This window comes from Opisthocomus hoazin, chromosome 1, assembly GCF_030867145.1.
Source record: "Opisthocomus hoazin isolate bOpiHoa1 chromosome 1, bOpiHoa1.hap1, whole genome shotgun sequence".
NCBI classification, from domain to species: Eukaryota; Metazoa; Chordata; class Aves; order Opisthocomiformes; family Opisthocomidae; genus Opisthocomus; species Opisthocomus hoazin.
In genome coordinates, this window is record NC_134414.1 from 3,748,644 (window position 1) to 3,768,192 (window position 19,549).

Genomic DNA, 19,549 nt, shown 5'->3' on the forward strand with positions numbered 1-19,549 from the left:
TTACTGGAGAAACTTCAATTCCTTACTTTTGGAAAAAGATTAACAATCCCTTTCGTTCCACCATAAACCGGAAAATAACGTCGTTGTCTTTGGCGGTCAGTGATGCTGTTGCAACCACAGTTTAAATTACTTCTGCTCAAACTGTTCCAATTTGTTTAAAAGAAAATGATTTTGAGCTTTCCAGGAAAAAATTGACAGAACATCATTTATAAACATCTTGCTTGTCTTTCTCAAGCCCTCTCTCTTCTTATTTGCAGCAGCTGTGCTTAAGCTGCAAGCTTAGGCCAACCTTTACGGTTGATCTTAAAGGTCTTTCCCAACCTAAATGTTTCTACAATTCTGACACACTGCAAAGTATGAGATTTTGGCTGTGACTTGCAGCAGACTGCAGGGTTGCAGAAAGTTTTTGTGTATCTGGAGGTTAAGCTGCAAAGTGGAGAAGGCTGTACATAACCTTTGATTCTTATCCTTGATGGATTAATCTTGAACATGCCTTAATATCTTTATTTTTCCTTTTACTGCTCTCTGTGCTGCAATCGCGGTCATCCAGGAGCCCAAAAGGCTTGAACTCAGATTTCATGCCCGCTCCTGAAGATCCCCAGCTCTTCACATCTGAAGTTTCAGGTCAGCAATTTGCCTTAAACTCCGAAGAGAGAGCAATACAGTTGCTGTTGGGCAGGTGAGTGTGATGCACTGGAGGTTACTGCGAAATTGTCCTTATTTGACCACTTTATACTGAAAAATGCCTCTTGACTCTTCAAGTTCTCCACATTTCTGGAAATGTAATCAGTGAATCATATGTGCAAGCGATGGAGATGTTTTGTACCTCAGCTTGCACTCAACTTCAGTGCGTGGCAACCTGGATAGCTGAAAGTCGCTTGATGTAAAAGTGAGGTCAGAAAGATTAACCCAAGATTTTTGATAACATGAAATTCTTTAGTAGTTGTAACTGTTGTGTCCTAAAATGTGAAGAAGTGCATAAAACAAATACATTCTCTTTTTAAGAACTTGTAGTCTGTAAATTAGGGAGAACCAATTGTTATTTTTAATCTTTCTCCAAATATTAAATTGACCTTTTTCTCTCATTTTGTGTAGCAAGAGCGTAAATGATGCTTACATTGTGCCCAGATCAGGGATATGAAGCATACAGCTTCTGTGTCAGACATGGTGCAGAACTTCAGTGCATCTGTCTTGTGCTCTGCGCTTATTTTATCACTGGATAACACTGAAGTGTTTGCAGGTCTTAAGACGGTTTTGAACTCACAGCACAGCTTGTTCAACCATGTTGTAAAGACTCTTGTGTTTACCTACTCAGATATAGCTTGTATTTATTTTTTTTTGTTAAAGTAAGTAATAATAAATAGACAGTAAATAACTGTTCTTAAGTATTACTGGTATGTTAAAGCATTCTAAAAGTTATAAAGTACTTATGGATAAAAATTATAGGTAGATATTAATAGATATTGTTTATGATGGAAGTCACCAAGCACTGGAAGGGGTTGCCTGAAGAGACTGTGGAATCTCCAGCTCAGAGATAACTCAAAATCCGACTGGATAATTTTCTTATTTGCGTCCTCTGCCTTTGAGCAGGGGTTGGACTAGATGCTCCCCAGAGATCCCTTCCAACCTCAATGCTTCTGTGATTCGGTGGATATACATTCACACGCACTTTCTTCACGGTGGGTCCAGAGTTGTTATCACAAGATAACCCATCAGGTTGGGTCATGGACATGTATTAGGTTGGGCACAGTTTGGCTGTATCCAGAGCCCATACAGCACAGAATCACAGAATCACAGAATAGTAGGGGTTGGGAGGGACCTCTGTGGGTCATCAAGTCCAACCCTCCTGCCGAAGCAGGGTCACCTACAGCAAGCTGCACAGGACCTTGTCCAGGCGGGTCTTGAATATCTCCAGAGAAGGAGACTCCACAACCTCCCTGGGCAGCCTGTGCCAGGGCTCCGTCACCCTCAGAGGGAAGAAGTTCTTCCTCATGTTCAGGCGGAACTTCCTGTGCCTCAGTTTGTGCCCATTGCCCCTTGTCCTGTCACTGGGCACCACTGAAAAGAGTCTGGCCCCATCCTCCTGACACCCACCCTTCAGATATTTATAAGCATTTATTAGGTCCCCTCGCAGCCTTCTCTTCTTCAGGCTGAACAAGCCCAGCTCCCTCAGCCTCTCCTCGTAGGAGAGATGCTCCAGTCCCCTCCTCATCCTCGTAGCCCTCCGCTGGACTCTCTCCAGTAGCTCCTCATCTTTCTTGAACTGGGGAGCCCAGAACTGGACACAGTACTCCAGATGAGGCCTCACCAGGGCAGTGTAGAGGGGAAAGAGAACCTCCCTCGACCTGCTGGCGACACAAATCCAGTGCAGAACAGACAGCAGTGTCAGAATTCAGAAGACACTGACTGCTAAACTTGCAACGCTAAGTTACATTTCTTTCTCTTGTGTCCACAGTGCTGATTTCTCTCCTGTGCATTTCTGGGATCGGACAGGTTCCCTTTTGGATTCTCTCTCTCTCGGGAGCGAAGTGTATGACAGTGAGCTCAATGATCCCCATTACGACCAGAGTCTGCTAGAGAGTCTTTTTTACACAACTCCTGTAAGTGCAGAGCAGAAGGAAGGTGCTTAATATGTGGTCCCTAAGGTGACGACAATCAGAAGGCCTCATCAAAAAAGAAAAAGAAGGCTACAGATGTCAGTATTAGGCTTAATAAGTATGAAATATCATACAGAAGCTTGTGAGAACATTGATTAAAATTAGTATTATTTAAAAAATACTATTAAGACTACAAATTCAAGCAGCGAATTTGGAAATTGTCAGGATGGAGGCTGTCTGTGAAGACTTCTCTTTTTTATACCTCTGTGAGAAATGTTGATACAGTTTTAATTGTTTTGATTACACAATCCGCAAGCTGTTTTTCTTTATTTATCATGACCATTATGTATCTTTCTTGGCAATGACAGTTAACTTCGTATTTTATGTACATTATTTCCATTTCAGAAATCTGATTCCAGTTTAAGTGATTTCCTCAGTGACGATGATGTTAACTCCTCCAAAAAAATAACCAAGACACAAACTCTCAGGGAAGCTGATCCTGCGAACCCACAGAAGGGTGCTAATGCCTTTGATCAGGATCAGAAGTTGACAGACGCTAAACCCAGGTAAATAGTTGCATTAAGTGACTTGTTTTGCAGCATCTTGCTCATTGTCAGTGTTAGAAAGAATCACACGACGTTATTGCGCTCCGTCGTTGTCACGCAATTCACTGAATAACAATTTTGGTGGGGAATTTCCGTAGCATCTCTGGGAACGGTGAAGCATCAGCATCACCCAGGATTTGCTATCTGTTGTTAAAGAAACTACCGAGATGCAATTTGTTGAAATCACGAATTTGCCGTAAAATGCAGTAAGCCTGGTAATTACATTTTGAACCGCGGAAGCAGAAGTGCTAAGGCCTGAGCGGGCCCCGCGACTGAACTCTCACCCTGTCTCCTGAAACAATAATTGCTGTGTAACCTTCATGCTAAATTAGTCCCTGTGCTGAGAAAAAGCAGACTCCAGACCAGCTCTGTGCAGTTCTGTGGCCTTGTGTATGTAACAGATACAAAATCACAGAATTGCAGAATGGTCGGGGTTGGAAGGGCCCTCTGTGGGTCACCCAGCCCAGCCCCCTGCCAAAGCAGGGTCACCCAGAGCAGGCTGCACAGGACCTTGTCCAGGCGGGGTTGGAATATCTCCAGAGAAGGAGACTCCCCAGCCCCTCTGGGCAGCCTGGGCCAGGGCTCCGTCACCCTCAGAGGGAAGAAGTTCTTCCTCGTCTTCAGCTGGAACTTCCTCGGCTTCAGTTTGTGCCCGTTGCCCCTTGTCCTGTCGCTGGGCACCACTGGAAAGAGTCTGGCCCCATCCTCCTGACACCCACCCTGAGGATATTTATCGGCATTTCTGAAGTCCCCTCTCAGCCTTCTCTTCTTCAGGCTGAACAAGCCCATCTCCCTCAGCCTCTCCTCGTAGGACAGATGCTCCAGTCCCCTCATCATCCTCGTAGCCCTGTGCTGGACTCACATCCTGTTATCTGTCTTTGCACAATGTCTCTAAGTGTCTAACACTTGTATCTGTTTTACAGGGACAGAGTTCACATCAGCAGAGTCTGTTTCTCTGCTCATTTGTGTTCTCTCCTGTAGCTATAGTAAAGAAACTTCTGTTCTGACGTGCTCTAAATTGTATTCCCTTTTTTTCTGTGGCATAACCAATGGAACAGCGTCCCTAAAAATCTCGTTACCAAGCTTTGCTTGTACAATACCAGTTAGTATTAAGGTTTTATGACTCTTTTTTTTTTTTCTAATTCAACTCCAAACAATTATTTCTGAAGCTTTATCTTACTGCTGTTTTTACATTCAGGTAAAATTCATGTCTGCAGAGATACCAACATAAAACCATTTATAAGTCAAGTCTTACAAATAAAGTGCGAGTGAGATTTTAAATTATGACAAAAATCCTGTTGCTGTTCCTCTGCAACAGTGACTTGTCCACGTGTATAACTGTATGGTCTCCCGTTTTTTTGTGTATGACATTAAATGAAGCTCTTCTTTTTGAAGAGTTGGACTGCATAAGACTTGTTCAAAACTCCAACAATGTGGAACATGCGCTTCCCCCCCCCCCAGTCAAATACCCTAAATATTGTATATTGTGAGACTTCTGTTACGGAGACCACCAGATTAGTTGTAAAAAATCCATTAAAAAGATGTTCATTTTAATGTACTGTGAGCAGTTTTGAAATACTGTCCCACAAAGCTATACTTTTCCCTTCCTGTGGTCATGTTAAGAATGGTCACAGCATCCTGATTCTCAGTTTTACCTCCTCAGTGGCTCTTCTACCAGACCACTTGCTCCTCCAGAAGATCACACAGAAGAAGCTCCTGTCACATCCTTGAGTGCGGACAGGTTGGCGTTGCTGGGGCGAATACACCTAGCCAGAGTCATCGTTGAAAGCTTGAAAATCCCTCCTGAGAGCATGCAGAATACACCAAGGAGGAAAGGCTTAACGGGGAAGCCTCCAAGGCCTGCATCAGTTAATAAGTGGTAAGGAGGATTGTTTCTCACCAGCTCGTTACTTGTGCCTTCGAGGTAGGTTTCTCTGAGGTCTGTTGTGTGGTCCAGCTCACCTAAGCTCTCCAGGCTCCTGAGGTCTTCCCGTTTCTCTGCTCCTCTCAGGAAATTGTGTATCACAGACTTCTAAAAGTTAGAGATGTGAATAATTCATCCTGATGCTGGCTGGCTTCAGGTTGTGCTTTTTCTGGGATTATGGGGAGGTACAAATGTGCTTTGTGCATGGCAGTGCACTGAAAACAAAAGGGGTTTTTTTGGAGGAGAATCTGACATACGTAATCTGTTGAAGGAATTCATGAAATAGTTCAGTTATTCTAAAAAAGTAATGTAACAATAAATTGTGAATATGAAACTTGCCTGCTATGTTCAGTTTCAGTATGTACATTACATTTTTGATGGATTGTGATCATCTAGCCTTTTTTTTTATTCGTAGTACCTTCTTTGTTGAGTACGCCTTTCCTGTGGGAGCCTCCAAGGATGTGAAAGGACAGGTCTCCATAACAACAGAAGTAATTCGAATAGCTTCAAGTAAAATCGCAGATGATGGTAAGAGCATTATTTTCCCCCCTCGTATTTAGTATTGTTGGCTGCTTCATCTCTTAGAAATTATTTAGTAGCATTTTCTATGTATTTTCTTTGCTACCTGAAAATGGCAGTGTGATCAGTGGCACCTTTGCCAGCGGAGTTGCTGTACTGTGGTTAGTGGAATGTGCCTCTCGGGGAGAAGGAAGCCAAGGCATTTTTTTTGGTTTTGCTTCCAAGAAGTATTTTTATTGGGATTTTCACATTTCTTTTCCTAGGGACATAACAGCAGGTCAGTAAGCCTATTCTTTCATTTCAACATAAACCTTTTCTGCAATAGTATGAAGGTGATAAAGTTCTTTTAGAAATATCAGAGGTACTTAGATCTCAAAGAAGTTATTTTTCCAAATGCTGAAGTACATCACATAACATCTGCAAGAGCTCAGAGAGTCTGCTGGATCCAAGAGATCTTGACAAGTCCTGTGCTCAAACTGGTAGACATCAATCTCTTTACTGAGAGTCACCAGTGTTTGTATCTCTGAGAACAATTGATGTTAAGTTTCTCTCCTCAGTGAGCTGAGAACGCTGTATGAGCAAGATCCTCTCTGCCCAGTCTTCCCAGAAACTGGAATTCCAGGGTGACTTTCAAATGCCTCTCCCATATGGTCAGTCATTGGCTTTACATCTTTCTGGGTGGCACTTGAGAGATCTGGGGGTAATTCTGAGTTCTCCTGCATACTCTTCATTTGTGTCCAGACAAAACGTCTAATTCTTCTGAACCTTAGCTCTTCGTAATACAAAAATAATACAGCCTCCTGCATTTTGTCGTGTGTACTTAGATTCCAACTCTTTGGAACCTAGAAAAATAGATAGGACTGAAAATAATTTGAAGAAGCCATTAAGTCAATCCACTGTACCATTATCTTTCCGGAGAGCTGTTTATCTCATTTATGAAAGATGCCCAATGGGAAAAATTCCATAGCCATCCCAGGCAAGCTGTAGCAGTGCTGCGCTTCCTGTTACAAAAGTTTCCTTATGTCTAACCTGAGTTTTTGTCATTGTAAGAATACTTTATCCAGAGGAGAGTCACGAGGATGATCAGAGGGCTGGAGCACCTCTCCTACGAGGACAGGCTGAGGGAGTTGGGGCTGTTCAGCCTGGAGAAGAGAAGGCTCCGGGGTGACCTTAGAGCCGCTGCCAGTGCCTGAAGGGGCCGACAGGAAGGATGGAGAGGGGCTTTTCACAAGGGTGTGTAGTGATAGGACAAGGGGGAACGGCTCTAAACTAAAAGAGGGCAGATTTACATTAGATACGAGGAAGAAATTCTTCCCCAGGAGGGTGGTGAAACACTGGCACAGGTTGCCCAGAGAAGCTGTGGCTGCCCCGTCCCTCGCAGGGTTCAGGGCCAGGTTGGATGGAGCTCTGAGCAACCTGGTCTGGTGGAAGATGTCCCTGCTGATGGCAGGGGGTTGGAACCAGATGATCTTTAAGGTCCCTTCCAACCCAAACCATTCCATGATTCTATCCGTGGTGAACAAGGAAAACATACTATTTCAACACTGTTACCGTACTTCTTGTTCTTCTCTTTTCTAGACTAAACACCAATTCACTCAGTCTTTTTTGCAGATATTACTTTTCTCCTGAACCTGCAATTATTCTTGCAGCTCAGCTGTGGCCCTCTCAATATATGTCTTGAAATGCTTTGCTCAAAATGAGAGAGGTTCTCCCACTGAAGAAGGGAAAGTCTTACTGCAGGCTAGGATGGCAGAGACTTGGTATCAACTGCAGCCTTTAGATGCTGTTAATTAATACTAATTTTCTCACGCTGCCCTCCTGTTGTTTTCTGGCCTTGGAAAATGAAGAACAGTTTACTTTGGGCATGAGGTTAATAAGTAATGCAAAATTAAATGATTGTATGTGTAACAGAGCAATCTCCACAACGAAGTTTATTTCTATTCAGTTAATTTCGAATAATTGTTGCTCCTGTGAGCAACAAATAAAAAGTGGTAAATTGTCTGCAGAGTTGTAACATAGTTTCATAGGTTGAAACCCTGAGAGATTCTTGTTGAGGGTTCACAGAATCACAGAATGTTCGGGGTTGGAAGGGACCTCTGTGGGTCATCTAGTCCAACCCCCCTGCCGAAGCAGGGTCACCTGGAGCAGGCTGCACAGGACCGTGTCCGGGCAGGTCTTGAACATCTCCAGAGAAGGAGACTCCACAACCTCCCTGGGCAGCCTGTTCCAGTGCTCCGTCACCCTCAGAGGGAAGAAGTTCTTCCTCGGCTTCAGCTGGAGCTTCCTTGGATTCAGTTTGTGCCCATTGCCCCTTGTCCTGTCACTGGGCACCACTGGAAAGAGTCTGGCCCCCGTCCTCCTGACACCCACCCTTGAGATATTTATCAGCATATATTAGGTCCCATCTCAGCCTTCTCTTCTCCAGGCTCAACAAGCCCAGCTCCCTCAGCCTCTCCTTGTAGGAGAGATGCTCCAGTGCCCTCACCATCCTCGTAGCCCTCCGCTGGACTCTCTCCAGTAGCTCCTCATCTTTCTTGAACTGGGGAGCCCAGAACTGGACACAGCACTGCAGATGGGGCCTCCCCAGGGCAGTGTAGAGGGGCAGGAGAACCTCCCTCCATCTGCTGCCCACACTCCTCCTCATGCACCCCAGGATCCCATTGGCCTTCTTGGCACCCAGGGCACACTGCTGGCTCATGGTCACCCTGTCATCCCCCAGCACTCCCAGTCCCTCTCCGCAGAGCTGCTCTCCAGCAGGTCAGCCCCAGCCTGTACTGGTGCCTGGGGTTGTTCCTCCCCAGGTGCAGGATCCTGCCCTTGCCCTTGTTGAACCTCAGCAGGTTCCTCTCTGCCCAACTCTCCAGCCTGCCCAGGTCTCGCTGGATGGCAGCACAGCCTGCCGGTGAATCCAGTGTTCCAGCGACAGCCCTTCCCCGTTCTGCTCCCAGCCTTGCTTGGTCTCTGATTTTGGCAGATGTACAAATGCTCTCTGCGTTTCTCCATCCTTCTCCGAAGTGCCATCACTTTCCCCTCACATCTTCTGAATTTCACGTGTCCCTACACACCCTGTGTGTTCTCTGCAGAGACCGAAGACTTCTCGCTTCCTGATCAAGCTGCAAAGGCAGGTTAGCTCTGAATCCAGCTGAGAGCTCACAAGCCTCTCTCTTCCTTGCAGTGGTGAGATTTCAGCAGCGGTTTGTGTTCCCTGTCCGTTTTGGTGGAATGATGGTAGAGCACTGGTGGAGCTCTGGCCTTGCTTTTAAAATCTACATGAGAAAAAGCACACAGAAAAAGGTACTTATTAAAAGTTGTCTATACTTTGTGTATGGAAAAGCAAAGAAATTCTTTGCATTTCTGTTTCTTCCAAATACTTAGGCAGACAGCAGTGGCTTCTCCAAGTCACCTGCAGTGCTGCACTGCAATTGCTGCCATCTCAAGCAGCAGTGGCAAAACAAAGTAACGTGGCCTGACTTCTTAATCGACCATTGCCAGATACTATGAAGGAAAATGACGTTATGTATAGATACTATAAGTTGAACTAATTGCTGTTCAATCTTGTCAGCCAGCTAAATGATTTTCTGGGTTCGAGACTTGACAGGCAAAAAAAATGGTCCTTCCCTCATCTTTAAAATGGGTCTCTGGCTGCTTAAGCGTGTTGGATCGATTACAAGCGTTGGTCTTCAATGGGAACACAGCTCGTTTAGCAGTATCGAACGAGTTAATGTGGATGCAGTCGATAGCATTACTCTGCCTGGGGTAAGGGGAATAATAGGAGATGTGAGAACGTGGTGTAGCTTGTGCATTTGGAAGGGGGAAGAAAAGAATCTTTCATTTGGCTAAAAATATTTGCATAATCATCTGCATGTGATCAAGTTAGTGAGAGGTGTTAACTCAGCTTATGTTTTGTTTTAATCAACACCAAAGATATCTGCCCATCTGTTCTAATAGGAGCTTTTCTTTTAATGGGTGAATAAGTTGCATCTGTAAGTGTGGAAATTTTGCTCGGTTACTGGGATTTGGGATGTTCATTTTTGCATGAACCTGGAACTGTTTAGGTACTGGGAGAATTTTCCTTATTGTTGTCCTAATGATACTTGAAATTGCAACTAAGGGAAACTTTCCTACAAATCCCCATTGGTAAAACCAGTGGTATAGGGGTGGGGAGGGCGAGGGGCTGACCACGGCGTCCCTGAAAGCTTTCGTTTCACAATATGCCCTGAGTTCTTTAAACCTGACAGAAAGCTTGCAAAATGGATTCTTTTTCTGCCCTCAGCCAGTGGCCATTGGCTCAGCAGCGCTGCAGTTGTGCAAGGTTATTCAGTCCGAGTTGCTCGCCGTCAGCTGTGAAATACCTGTGGAAAAAGAGGGAGGTCAGACACAAGTCGGACCACTAAAGGTATGTTTTACCGTACAGAGTTGGAGTTAAATGACCTGTTGTTACTAATGTTGGCTGGATGTTCTCTCTTCCCTCCTCCCTTCCTTGATTTTTCCTCCTCTTTCTTTTCTCTCTTTGTTTTAATTTGCCAAGTCTTGAATATGAAGGTTTGTAAGACCAATACAAGACAACGCGAACCTTTTTGTTTTTTGTTAGAGTTTTGGATAGATATTTTGAACCTTCAGCAGGTCTAAGGATGTTGCTTTGTGAAGTTCCCCCGTCTGCAGAGTGAAATGAGGGCTAGGATACAGAAACCGCTCAACAGATTTGGAGTGGCGAGTGTTCAGGTCTGGGAGCTTTGGCTTCCGTCCACACGTGATGTGAGCTGAGGTCGCTCCTGTGGTGGAGGCCTGATGCTCCCTGTCATTTGTACCACCTTGTCAGTCCAGGAGTTGTCCTCTCCAGCCAGAGTTTCTACCAGCATGCTCAACTTTGATGAAGAAGGATTGGCAGGCTGGTTAATCCCGATACTGGCTGATATACCAGAGGGCTGTGCTGCCATCCAGCGAGACCTGGACAGGCTGGAGAGTTGGGCAGAGAGGAACCTCATGAGGTTCAACAAGGGCAAGGGCAGGGTCCTGCCCCTGGGGAGGAACAACCCCAGGCACCAGGACAGGCTGGGGCTGAGCTGCTGGAGAGCAGCTCTGTGGAGAGGGACTGGGAGTGCTGGGGGACAACAGGGTGACCATGAGCCAGCAGCATGCCCTGGGTGCCAAGAAGGCCAATGGGATCCTGGGGTGCATGAGGAGGAGTGTGGGCAGCAGGTCGAGGGAGGTTCTCCTTCCACTCTGCTCTGCCCTGGGGAGGCCTCATCTGCAGTGCTGGGTCCAGTGCTGGGCTCCCCAGCTCAAGAAAGATGAGGAGCTACTGGAGAGAGTCCAGAGCAGGACTATGAGGATGGTGAGGGGACTGGAGCATCTCCACTATGAGGAGAGGCTGAAGGAGCTGGGCTTGTTCAGCCTGGAGAAGAGAAGGCTGAGAGGGGACCTTCGAAATGCCTCTAAATATCTGCAGGGTGGGTGTCAGGAGGACGGGGCCAGACTCTTTCAAGTGGTGCCCAGCGACAGGACAAGGGGCAACGGGCACAAACTGAAGCCAAGGAAGTTCCAGCTGAAGGCGAGGAAGAACTTCTTCCCTCTGAGGGTGACGGAGCCCTGGCCCAGGCTGCCCAGAGGGGCTGTGGAGTCTCCTTCTCTGGAGATATTCAAGACCTGCCTGGACGCAGTGCTGTGCAGCCTGCTCTGGGTGACCCTGCTTGGGCAGGGGGTTGGGCTGGGGGATCCCCAGAGGGCCCTTCCAACCCCACCATGCTGGGATTCTGTGAACAGTCCTGCATAGCACATTGGAGAGGTTTGCCAGTTCTGAGGATAAGCAGCTTGCTAGGTAAACAAGTGAAGGGTTAAGAGAGTTTTTGGGAATTCTATATTCAGGGTTTCTAAATTATTCCCAGAGAACATGAGCATGGACTGCCTCTGTTGCTTTGTAACTCGGGAGATAAGTGATGTTCTCTGTCACAGGGGCTGTGAATCTTCTTCCAGAGAAGCCATTCAGCAGAGCTTCCAGTAGAGGAGCTGCAGAAGGGTGGAACATAAAAAGTAGAGGTTGGGTGTGGGAGAAGTTAACTGAAGGTAGGAGAGGAAAAGTGGTGTTTTGTGCTGGAGAGAATGGAGTGGAACAGGGTGTGAGAGGAGAAAAGTGGAAGAAGGCATTGTAGGGAATTAAGAAACCTAATTTCAATCCAAGAACCGAAGTTCAATGCAAGAATTTACAGAAGGGGAAGCTAATACGTGAAGAAAACTGATTTTGGTCGCCCTGTCTCTTAGGTTTCACTTGCTCGGTGTAATACCTGCCTGTCAGCAATACGTGTGTGTCCAGCTGTTCTGGCCAGGGCGTGGAGGCCAAGGGATGTCAGTTGTTGCGTCTGCTTTGCATTTCTTGGGTTCTTTCTGACAGATAGGCTTGAACTCCTCATTTTTGGACGTGTTCTTTATACTCCTCAGGAGTAGGTACCATTGAGAATCGTTTTCTGCAATATCTTGTCTCATCCCTCCTTAGTCATAGGCAAATTCTTGAGTCTGATTATTTTGTTTTCCTTATTTGGGCATTTTATGGCTCCAGTCCTTTTCTTTATCCTGCTACCTTATCTTCTGGGTTTCAGTTTGTTCCTCCCCTGCTTGCTGTCTTGTCATGTGAGTGAATCCAGCAGATCTGTGACGAGCTGTAGCAGTTAACACTTGCAAATTAACATCTGCAATTCCTTTAACCCTTGTTCTGGTGTTTCTTTCATTGCTTCCACATACACAGTTTCATTCATACCTGTCTGACTCTCTTGCAAATCTTGACAACATGAAAAGGCAATTCAGATGTAGGACAGAGTGTTGAAAAACAAAACAAAACCCAAAAAAAACCAACCTTGGAAAAAAAAGAAGACAAATGCAATGGAACATGTAGACTGTTGGAGAGAAGAAGAAGAAGCCGATACAAGGCAGAGGGGTTAGGGACAGCTGAAATCAGCAGGGAACATAAAAGTGAAAGAAAACATTTAGAGAGAAACACTTCTTTTTCATAATTTTTCTCAAGCAGCAGGTGCTGTAGCAAAGTGGAGCGAGTGACAGTTTTGATATTTTGTCACAGTACTTTTCACCTTGGCTCGGTAGGTGTTAATTTTTCTATCAATCAGCTTTGTGATTGGTTTGAACTTTTTCCTGTTACTGTATGGTTTTATACTTGAGTTACCGCTTTATTTGATAAAACTGCGTGTAGTTGATTTCGCAGGGACAGTTGTAGCTTGTAACCATCACAAGCCTCAGGGTAAGCCTTCTAGGTGACGATCTAACACAGTTCTTGAACCAAATGTGCGATTTTTTTTAAGAAAAATAAATACATATAAATATAATAAATATATATTTAATAAGTATATTTTTAAAAAAAGCTCATTTTCCTGAGCTTATGTTGCAGTCTCTTGTCTTTGCGTGGGGCACGTCTCCTGATCAGCCTGCCTTGCCTTGCACAATGCTCAGTGTGGGCAGCAGGGCGAGGGAGGTTCTCCTTCCCCTCTACTCTGCCCTGGTGAGGCCCCATCTGCAGTGCTGTGTCCAGTGCTGGGCTCCCCACTTCAAGAAATATGAGGAGCTACTGGAGAGAGTCCAGCGGAGGGCTACGAGGATGGTGAGGGGACTGGAGCATCTCTCCTATGAGGAGAGGCTGAGGGAGCTGGGCTTGTTCAGCCTGGAGAAGAGAAGGCTGAGAGGGGACCTAATAAATGTTTATAAATATCTGCAGGGTGGGTGTCAGGAGGACGGGGCCAGACTCTTGCCAGTGGTGCCCAGCAACAGGACAAGGGGCAGCGGGCACAAACTGAGGCCAAGGAAGTTCCAGCTGAACATGAGGAAGAACTTCTCTCTGAGGGTGCCGGAGCCCTGGCCCAGGCTGCCCAGAGGGGCTGTGGAGTCTCCTTCTCTGAAGATATTCCAGCCCCGGCTGGCCGCGGTGCTGTGCAGCCTGCTCTGGGTGACCCTGCTTCGGCAGGGGGTTGGGCTGGGGGACCCACAGAGGTCCCTTCCAACCCCGGCCATTCTGTGATTCTGTGATTCTGTGAATGCAGGTGTCCTTAGAGCTCGCAGCCGACAACAAAGACTTCACCTGCAGCGCTGCCGGGCCGGCCGTGGCTGTGCAGCGAGTCCCAGCTCATGCCGTAAGAAGTCCCCGGCTGGAATTCCAGGAGCCCCACAGGAAGAGTGGAAATGCAGAAAGCCCACGCTGCGTGAAACTTGACAGCTATGAGGACTCGCAGAAGGCAGGAGCAGCCAGCGTAAACGTCGTGCAGCCACCGCAGGCTGTGCCAGCCTCTGTAGCCCGTAATCTGATGACACAAATAACTGCGTCTGAAGAAGATGGGCTGTTACTGTACGTGCTGTTAATGGTGCCCGATGGAAAGGATTTTGTTGCTGAAGACTGTGGGCTCCACAGTTCTTGCAACGTGTATTTGAACTGCAAGCTGCTCAGCAGCGAGGAGGCAACGAGGTCTGCTGTCGTGTGGGGCACAGCACAACCTGCCTTTAATTTTTCTCAGGCAAGTCACGTGTCTTCTGCTTAACACTGATTGAAATGCGCTGTTCCACACTGACAAACGTATTTCAAAGATAATTTATATATGTAGGAACTTCTCTGCTTGGCTCTGTCCAGTATATTAAAAGTGTTTTCAGTATGGGTTTGGCTGCATTGCACAGTTTGAAATGCAGTTCCTTGAATCATCCAAATAATAAACGAGACTTTTGAAGCACGAAAGAGAAATAGTCAGAGAAGTTTAGGTTAAAAGTAAAACCAAGTTGACTACTACTTGTGGTTTGGCAAGAAAATGTATTGTTGGTGGCGTCCTAATATGTAGATGTAGAATTTTTTGGTTTCTTCCATTGCTCATGTTCTTTTTCTTCGCAATGGATATATCGTCACAGAAGTGTGGGTTGCTGTCCTGGTGTGGGCCAGAGCCTTCCCCCAGCAAACAGCAGAATTTCATACATTTAGTAATGCTACGAGTTTGTAATATTTTAAATTTTTGTTTATTATTTATATTTATTTTAGTATTAAATTTTTATGGACATGTTTCTTTGGATATGTCAGGATGCTCAAATGCATTTGTTTTAACAGTGCCTAGCGAGCTGTTAGACTCCTTAGTTTTCAGCTAAAAGGGTAAAATGTAAAAACATAGCGAAAGACATCTGAAATTATTTATCTGTTGTTTAGTAAACAGGTGTTTAAAGTTATAAGCAGTTTTTTAAGGTAGCATGTGATCTTATGTTAAAACTTATCTAAATTGCGTTTATTTTGCTGGCTGACTCTTTTCCAAGCCTATCAGTTTTCTGACACTTGTTAGGCAAGTATGCATTTAATTTTTAATTTCCATATCTAGAAACTACAATTCTGTAGGCTGGAATAATGCTCTGTACGTAGCAAATAGCTTCTGGTGTATTCTGTGCACTAATTCTGCATTAAACTCTCTCAGGTGATGCCTTTTTCCTTGACCTCCAAACACTTGGAGCGACTGAAGAACAACGTCATGATTATAGAAGCGTGGAACAAGCTGGGAAGCCCTGGCTGTGACAGACTGCTGGGACTGGTGAAACTTCCTCTGCATCAGTTTTATGTCTCATTCAGGTAAACATCGTTGTTCCATGTTTTGTTGGGTTGGGAAATATCCGAGCTGATCCTCAGAGGCAGAAGTCAAGGATGGTGTCTGGGGTTTGGGGGGAGGGTTGTTAATTGTACATGATAGCAAAAGGCATTTTTGTTCAGCCAGGCTTCCTCGGACACTTTCCTACGCTGAGCAACGTATGGGTAAGCTACACCGTCCTCATACAGAAGTACAAGTAGGCTGTGAGAAATAAAGGCACTGTGCTGCGTCAGGTTTGGAGCCGGTTTCCTAGAATCCTAGAATCCTGGAATGGTAAAGGTTGGAAGGGAGCTTAAAGCTCATCTGGTTCCAACCCCCCTGCCATCAGCAGGGACATCTTCCACCACACCAGGGTGCTCAGAGCTCCATCCAACCTGGCCTTGAACACCACGGAGGGGCAGCCCCAGCTTCTCTGGGCAACTTGGGCCAGGGTTTCACCACCCTCATGGTGAAGAATTTCTTCCTAATATCTAATCTAAATCTGCCCTCTGTTAGCTTAGAGCCGTTCCCCCTTGTCCTATCAGATATCCCAGCATCTACCACTCAGTCACGCAGCACAAGCAAGAGGCACAGAATCACAGAATCTTGTTTTAACTTGTGGTCCTATGAAGGAGTAAAACTAGAAGAGATCCAAATGACTGCACAGGAAAATGAAGTGTGGCTTTCCACTGGTGATCTTCCAAGAGTGTGACTGACTGAGCGATTTTCTTCCTAGATCCCATTGCTAGGGGTGCTGTCAGTTTGCCAGATCCACAGGGATGATATCAAAAAAGTCTCTAAGTACTTCATGTTTTAATTCTCATCTTGTCCAGTGGGTCTCTCCAGAGCACTTTGCTCTTTTTGGTCCAATGTTTTGGCTTCTTTTTCAGGCAAGAACTGAATATGCTTGCTTAAAGCAATTTAAATTAATGGAAATACCAGGCAGAAGAGATTCTTTCTAGTGCAAACAATTAATTCCTTATATTTTGGTCAGACTGGTGGTAGGTGGAAATCAGATGGTGCTGGAACTGGCTCTCCACTGTTTTGTTAATTATCAGTGTGTCATTTGTATAATTTTTTCAGTAATCCACTGCGGTTTGCTTGTGTGTATCTTCCACGTTTAGAGGCTTTTACATTTCTCTGGGAGATTGTCCCTGTGCCTTCTTTTCTTCCTGCCCAAGACCATCCCCAAAGGCACGTAACTGCCTCATAAATATCTAATATAGCTACGATATATTAATAGGAGTCTTGTTCTGGTTCATCACCTTGCTCATGGATCTCTGCGCTGGCTTTAGCTAAGGCCACGTTAGTTTTTGGAAAGCTGTACTTTCTCATTGCTGAATATAGCCTTTTCCATTCAGCAGCTCGTGGATCTCTGCTTTGTGAAGACTAATGTAATTGAGCCAAATTTTGGGTTTAGGGAGATAGATTGGTTTCGAACCACATTGGAAGTCCCATCTAAAATGAGCTCTGCGTGATCATGTTCATCTTCAGATGGCTCATTCTCATGCTGGGGCGTTTTTGGGTTTTTTTTTGTTTTAATCTGTTCTAGAGATCCAAAGATTTCCCACCTGCTTCTTCAAGCTCAATACCCAGTGGTTGCTGTGGACAGCTATATGCCTGTGATAGATGTTTTCACTGGCAGTAGAAGTGGAAGCCTGAGGGTCGTCCTGGCGATGGGGTCAGCTGATCAAATAGTGGCACTGCAAAGGCTAAAAAATGAAGAAGGAATGGTACCTCCTGTCACACAGCGTCCTTCACACTCCCTGGACCCTCCTCCTACAAAGCCTGCGACGGTATTGTTCAGTAAATCCCTGCTCTTGCTGTTAGAATCGTAGGCTGCAAAAGATCTCCAAGATCATCAAGTCCAACCGCCAACCCAACCCCACCATGCCTGCTTAACCACGTCCCCAAGGGCCACATCCACACGGTTTTTGAACCCCTCCAGGGATGGGGACTCCCCCACTGCCCTGGGCAGCCTGGGCTAAGGCCTGACCACTCTTTCAGTCAAGAAGTTTTTCCCAATCTCCAATCTGAACCTCCCCTGACACAACTTGAGGCCATTGCCTCTCATCCTATCGCTGGTTCCTTGGGAGAAGAGACCAACGCCCCCTCACTACACCCTCCTGTCAGGGAGCTGGAGAGAGCGAGAAGGTCTCCCCTCAGCCTCCTCTTCTTCAGACTGAACAGCCCCAGCTCCCTCAGCCGCTCCCCATCAGACTTGTTCTCCAGACCCCTCCCCAGCCTCGCTGCCCTTCTCTGGACACACTCCAGCCCCTCAATGTCCTTCTTGGAGTGAGGGGCCCAGAACTGAACACAGCACTCGAGGTGCGGCCTCACCAGTGCCGAGTCCAGGGGCACGATCCCCTCCCTGCTGCTGCTGGCCACCCCATTCCTGATCCAAGCCAGGATGCCACTGGCCTTCTTGGCCACCTGGGCACACTGCTGGCTCATGTTCAGCCGGCTGTTGACCAGCACCCCAAGGTCCTTTTCTGCCAGGCAGCTCTCCAGCCACTCCTCCCCAAGCCTGGAGCGTTGCATGGGGTTGGTGTGACCCAAGGGCAGGACCTGGCACTTGGCCTTGTGGAACCTCATACAGTTGGCCTTGGCCCATCGATCCAGCCTGTCCAGATCCCTCTGCAGAGCCTTCCTACCCTCCAGCAGCCTCTGCAGAGGGAATGGATCTTACCAGCAGGTTCATTAACAGGCCAGTGGTCCCCAATCTCTTTTCATGCTGTAGCCAATTTGTTATGTTATCACATTTTACGCAGAATTATATTGTTTGTACTCTTACCAGCTTTCTCTCACCATTCTTGACATTATTGCTCTTTTTACTGCCCAGCATATCCACTGCTTCTGAATACATGACAACTGTGGTGGGAAAAAACCTCCAAATTGTAGAAAATCTTAATTCTCACAACTGTATTCTGTACCATACACGTTTTGCCACTACCTTTGAGTTGGATGTGTAGGAACTTCCATGCTTTTTATGTACTGTGTTTTTTGGCTTTTGCAGAAAAAGAAAAAATTTGCTATCAGGCTTTTGATGTTTCTGTGAACTTCAGGAGGAAAATGGCAGCTAGTGGTTCTGCCCCCATCTCAGGCTTCTTAACATCTTATATTCCCAGTCCTCTTGTATGCTCTTTCCCAAAGAGTCGTCCTTTCCATGGGGATTTCCTTTGTTTTATTAGCAGTTTGTCCAAGAAGGGGAAGACCTGATGGAGCATGTGTTTGAGATCCACGTGCAGAGCCTGAAAGGACTCACTCCCTTGCAGTCCACTGTCTGGGGCGAGGCTGACTGCTACGTGCAGTACTGCTTCCCAGTTCAAGAGGCTGGCTGTGGCATGCTGCGAGGAACCCTGTTGCGTGAGGATGGTGAGTTTCTTTTATAATCCATCCTTATTTAGAGTATTGTTGTAGCTAAATATTGTTTAGTGATGTTCTCTGGGACGAAGTAAGAGGGTGGGTGTTTTTCTGAGCTTTCATGCAGCCAGTGCTTGCTTTTCTCAGAAGATCCTGACCTGGACAGGCTGGAAAGTTGGGCAGAGAGGAACCTGATGAGGTTCAACAAGGGCAAGTGCAGGGTCCTGCACCTGGGGAGGAACAGCCCCATGCACCAGTACAGGCTGGGGCTGACCTGCTGGAGAGAAGCTCTGCGGAGAGGGACCTGGGTGTCCTGGTGGACGACAGGGTGACCATGAGCCAGCAGCGTGCCCTGGCTGCCAAGAAAGCTAATGGGATTCTGGGATGTGTTAGGAGGAGTGTGGCCAGCAGGTCAAAGGAGGTTCTCCTCCCCCTCTACTCTGCCCTGGTGAGGCCCCATCTGCAGTGCTGTGTCCAGTTCTGGGCTCCCCAGTTCAAGAGAGATGAGGAGCTACTGGAGAGAGTCCAGCGGAGGGCTACGAGGATGAGGAGGGGACTGGAGCATCTCTCCTCCGAGGAGAGGCTGAGGGAGCTGGGCTTGTTCAGCTTGGAGAAGAGAAGGCTGAGAGGGGACCTTAATATAAGCTTACAAATCTCTTCAGGGTGGGTGTCAGGAGGACGGGGCCAGACTCTTTCCAGTGGTGCCCAGCGACAGGACAAGGGGCAACTGGCACAAACTGAAGCAGAGGAAGTTCCAGCTGAAGACGAGGAAGAACTTCTTCCCTCTGAGGGTGACGGAGCCCTGGCCCAGGCTGCCCAGAGGGGCTGTGGAGTCTCCTTCTCTGGAGATATTCCAATCCCGGCTGGCCGCGGTGCTGTGCAGCCTGCTCTGGGTGACCCTGCTTGGGCAGGGGGCTGGGCTGGGGGATCCCCAGGGGTCCCTTCCAACCCCACCAT

The 19,549-nt window shown here is 46.7% G+C and overlaps 1 protein-coding gene across 3 annotated transcripts in view; it reads left to right on the plus strand.

Moving 5' to 3' along the window:
• Positions 1-19,549, plus strand: part of C2CD3 (C2 domain containing 3 centriole elongation regulator) — a 66,861-nt gene that overhangs the window by 5,833 nt on the left and 41,479 nt on the right. For 2 of the 3 annotated variants that reach the window (XM_075414805.1, XM_075414823.1), the window contains exons 7-17: positions 551-679; positions 2,456-2,600; positions 3,003-3,163; positions 4,866-5,081; positions 5,542-5,654; positions 8,821-8,939; positions 9,919-10,041; positions 13,685-14,152; positions 15,083-15,234; positions 16,782-17,025; positions 18,421-18,604. In XM_075414805.1, the coding sequence (XP_075270920.1) occupies positions 551-679; positions 2,456-2,600; positions 3,003-3,163; positions 4,866-5,081; positions 5,542-5,654; positions 8,821-8,939; positions 9,919-10,041; positions 13,685-14,152; positions 15,083-15,234; positions 16,782-17,025; positions 18,421-18,604 (2,054 nt within the window). The remainder of the gene's footprint in view (positions 1-550; positions 680-2,455; positions 2,601-3,002; positions 3,164-4,865; positions 5,082-5,541; positions 5,655-8,820; positions 8,940-9,918; positions 10,042-13,684; positions 14,153-15,082; positions 15,235-16,781; positions 17,026-18,420; positions 18,605-19,549) is intronic. The other variant, XM_075414814.1, reaches the window with a different exon arrangement.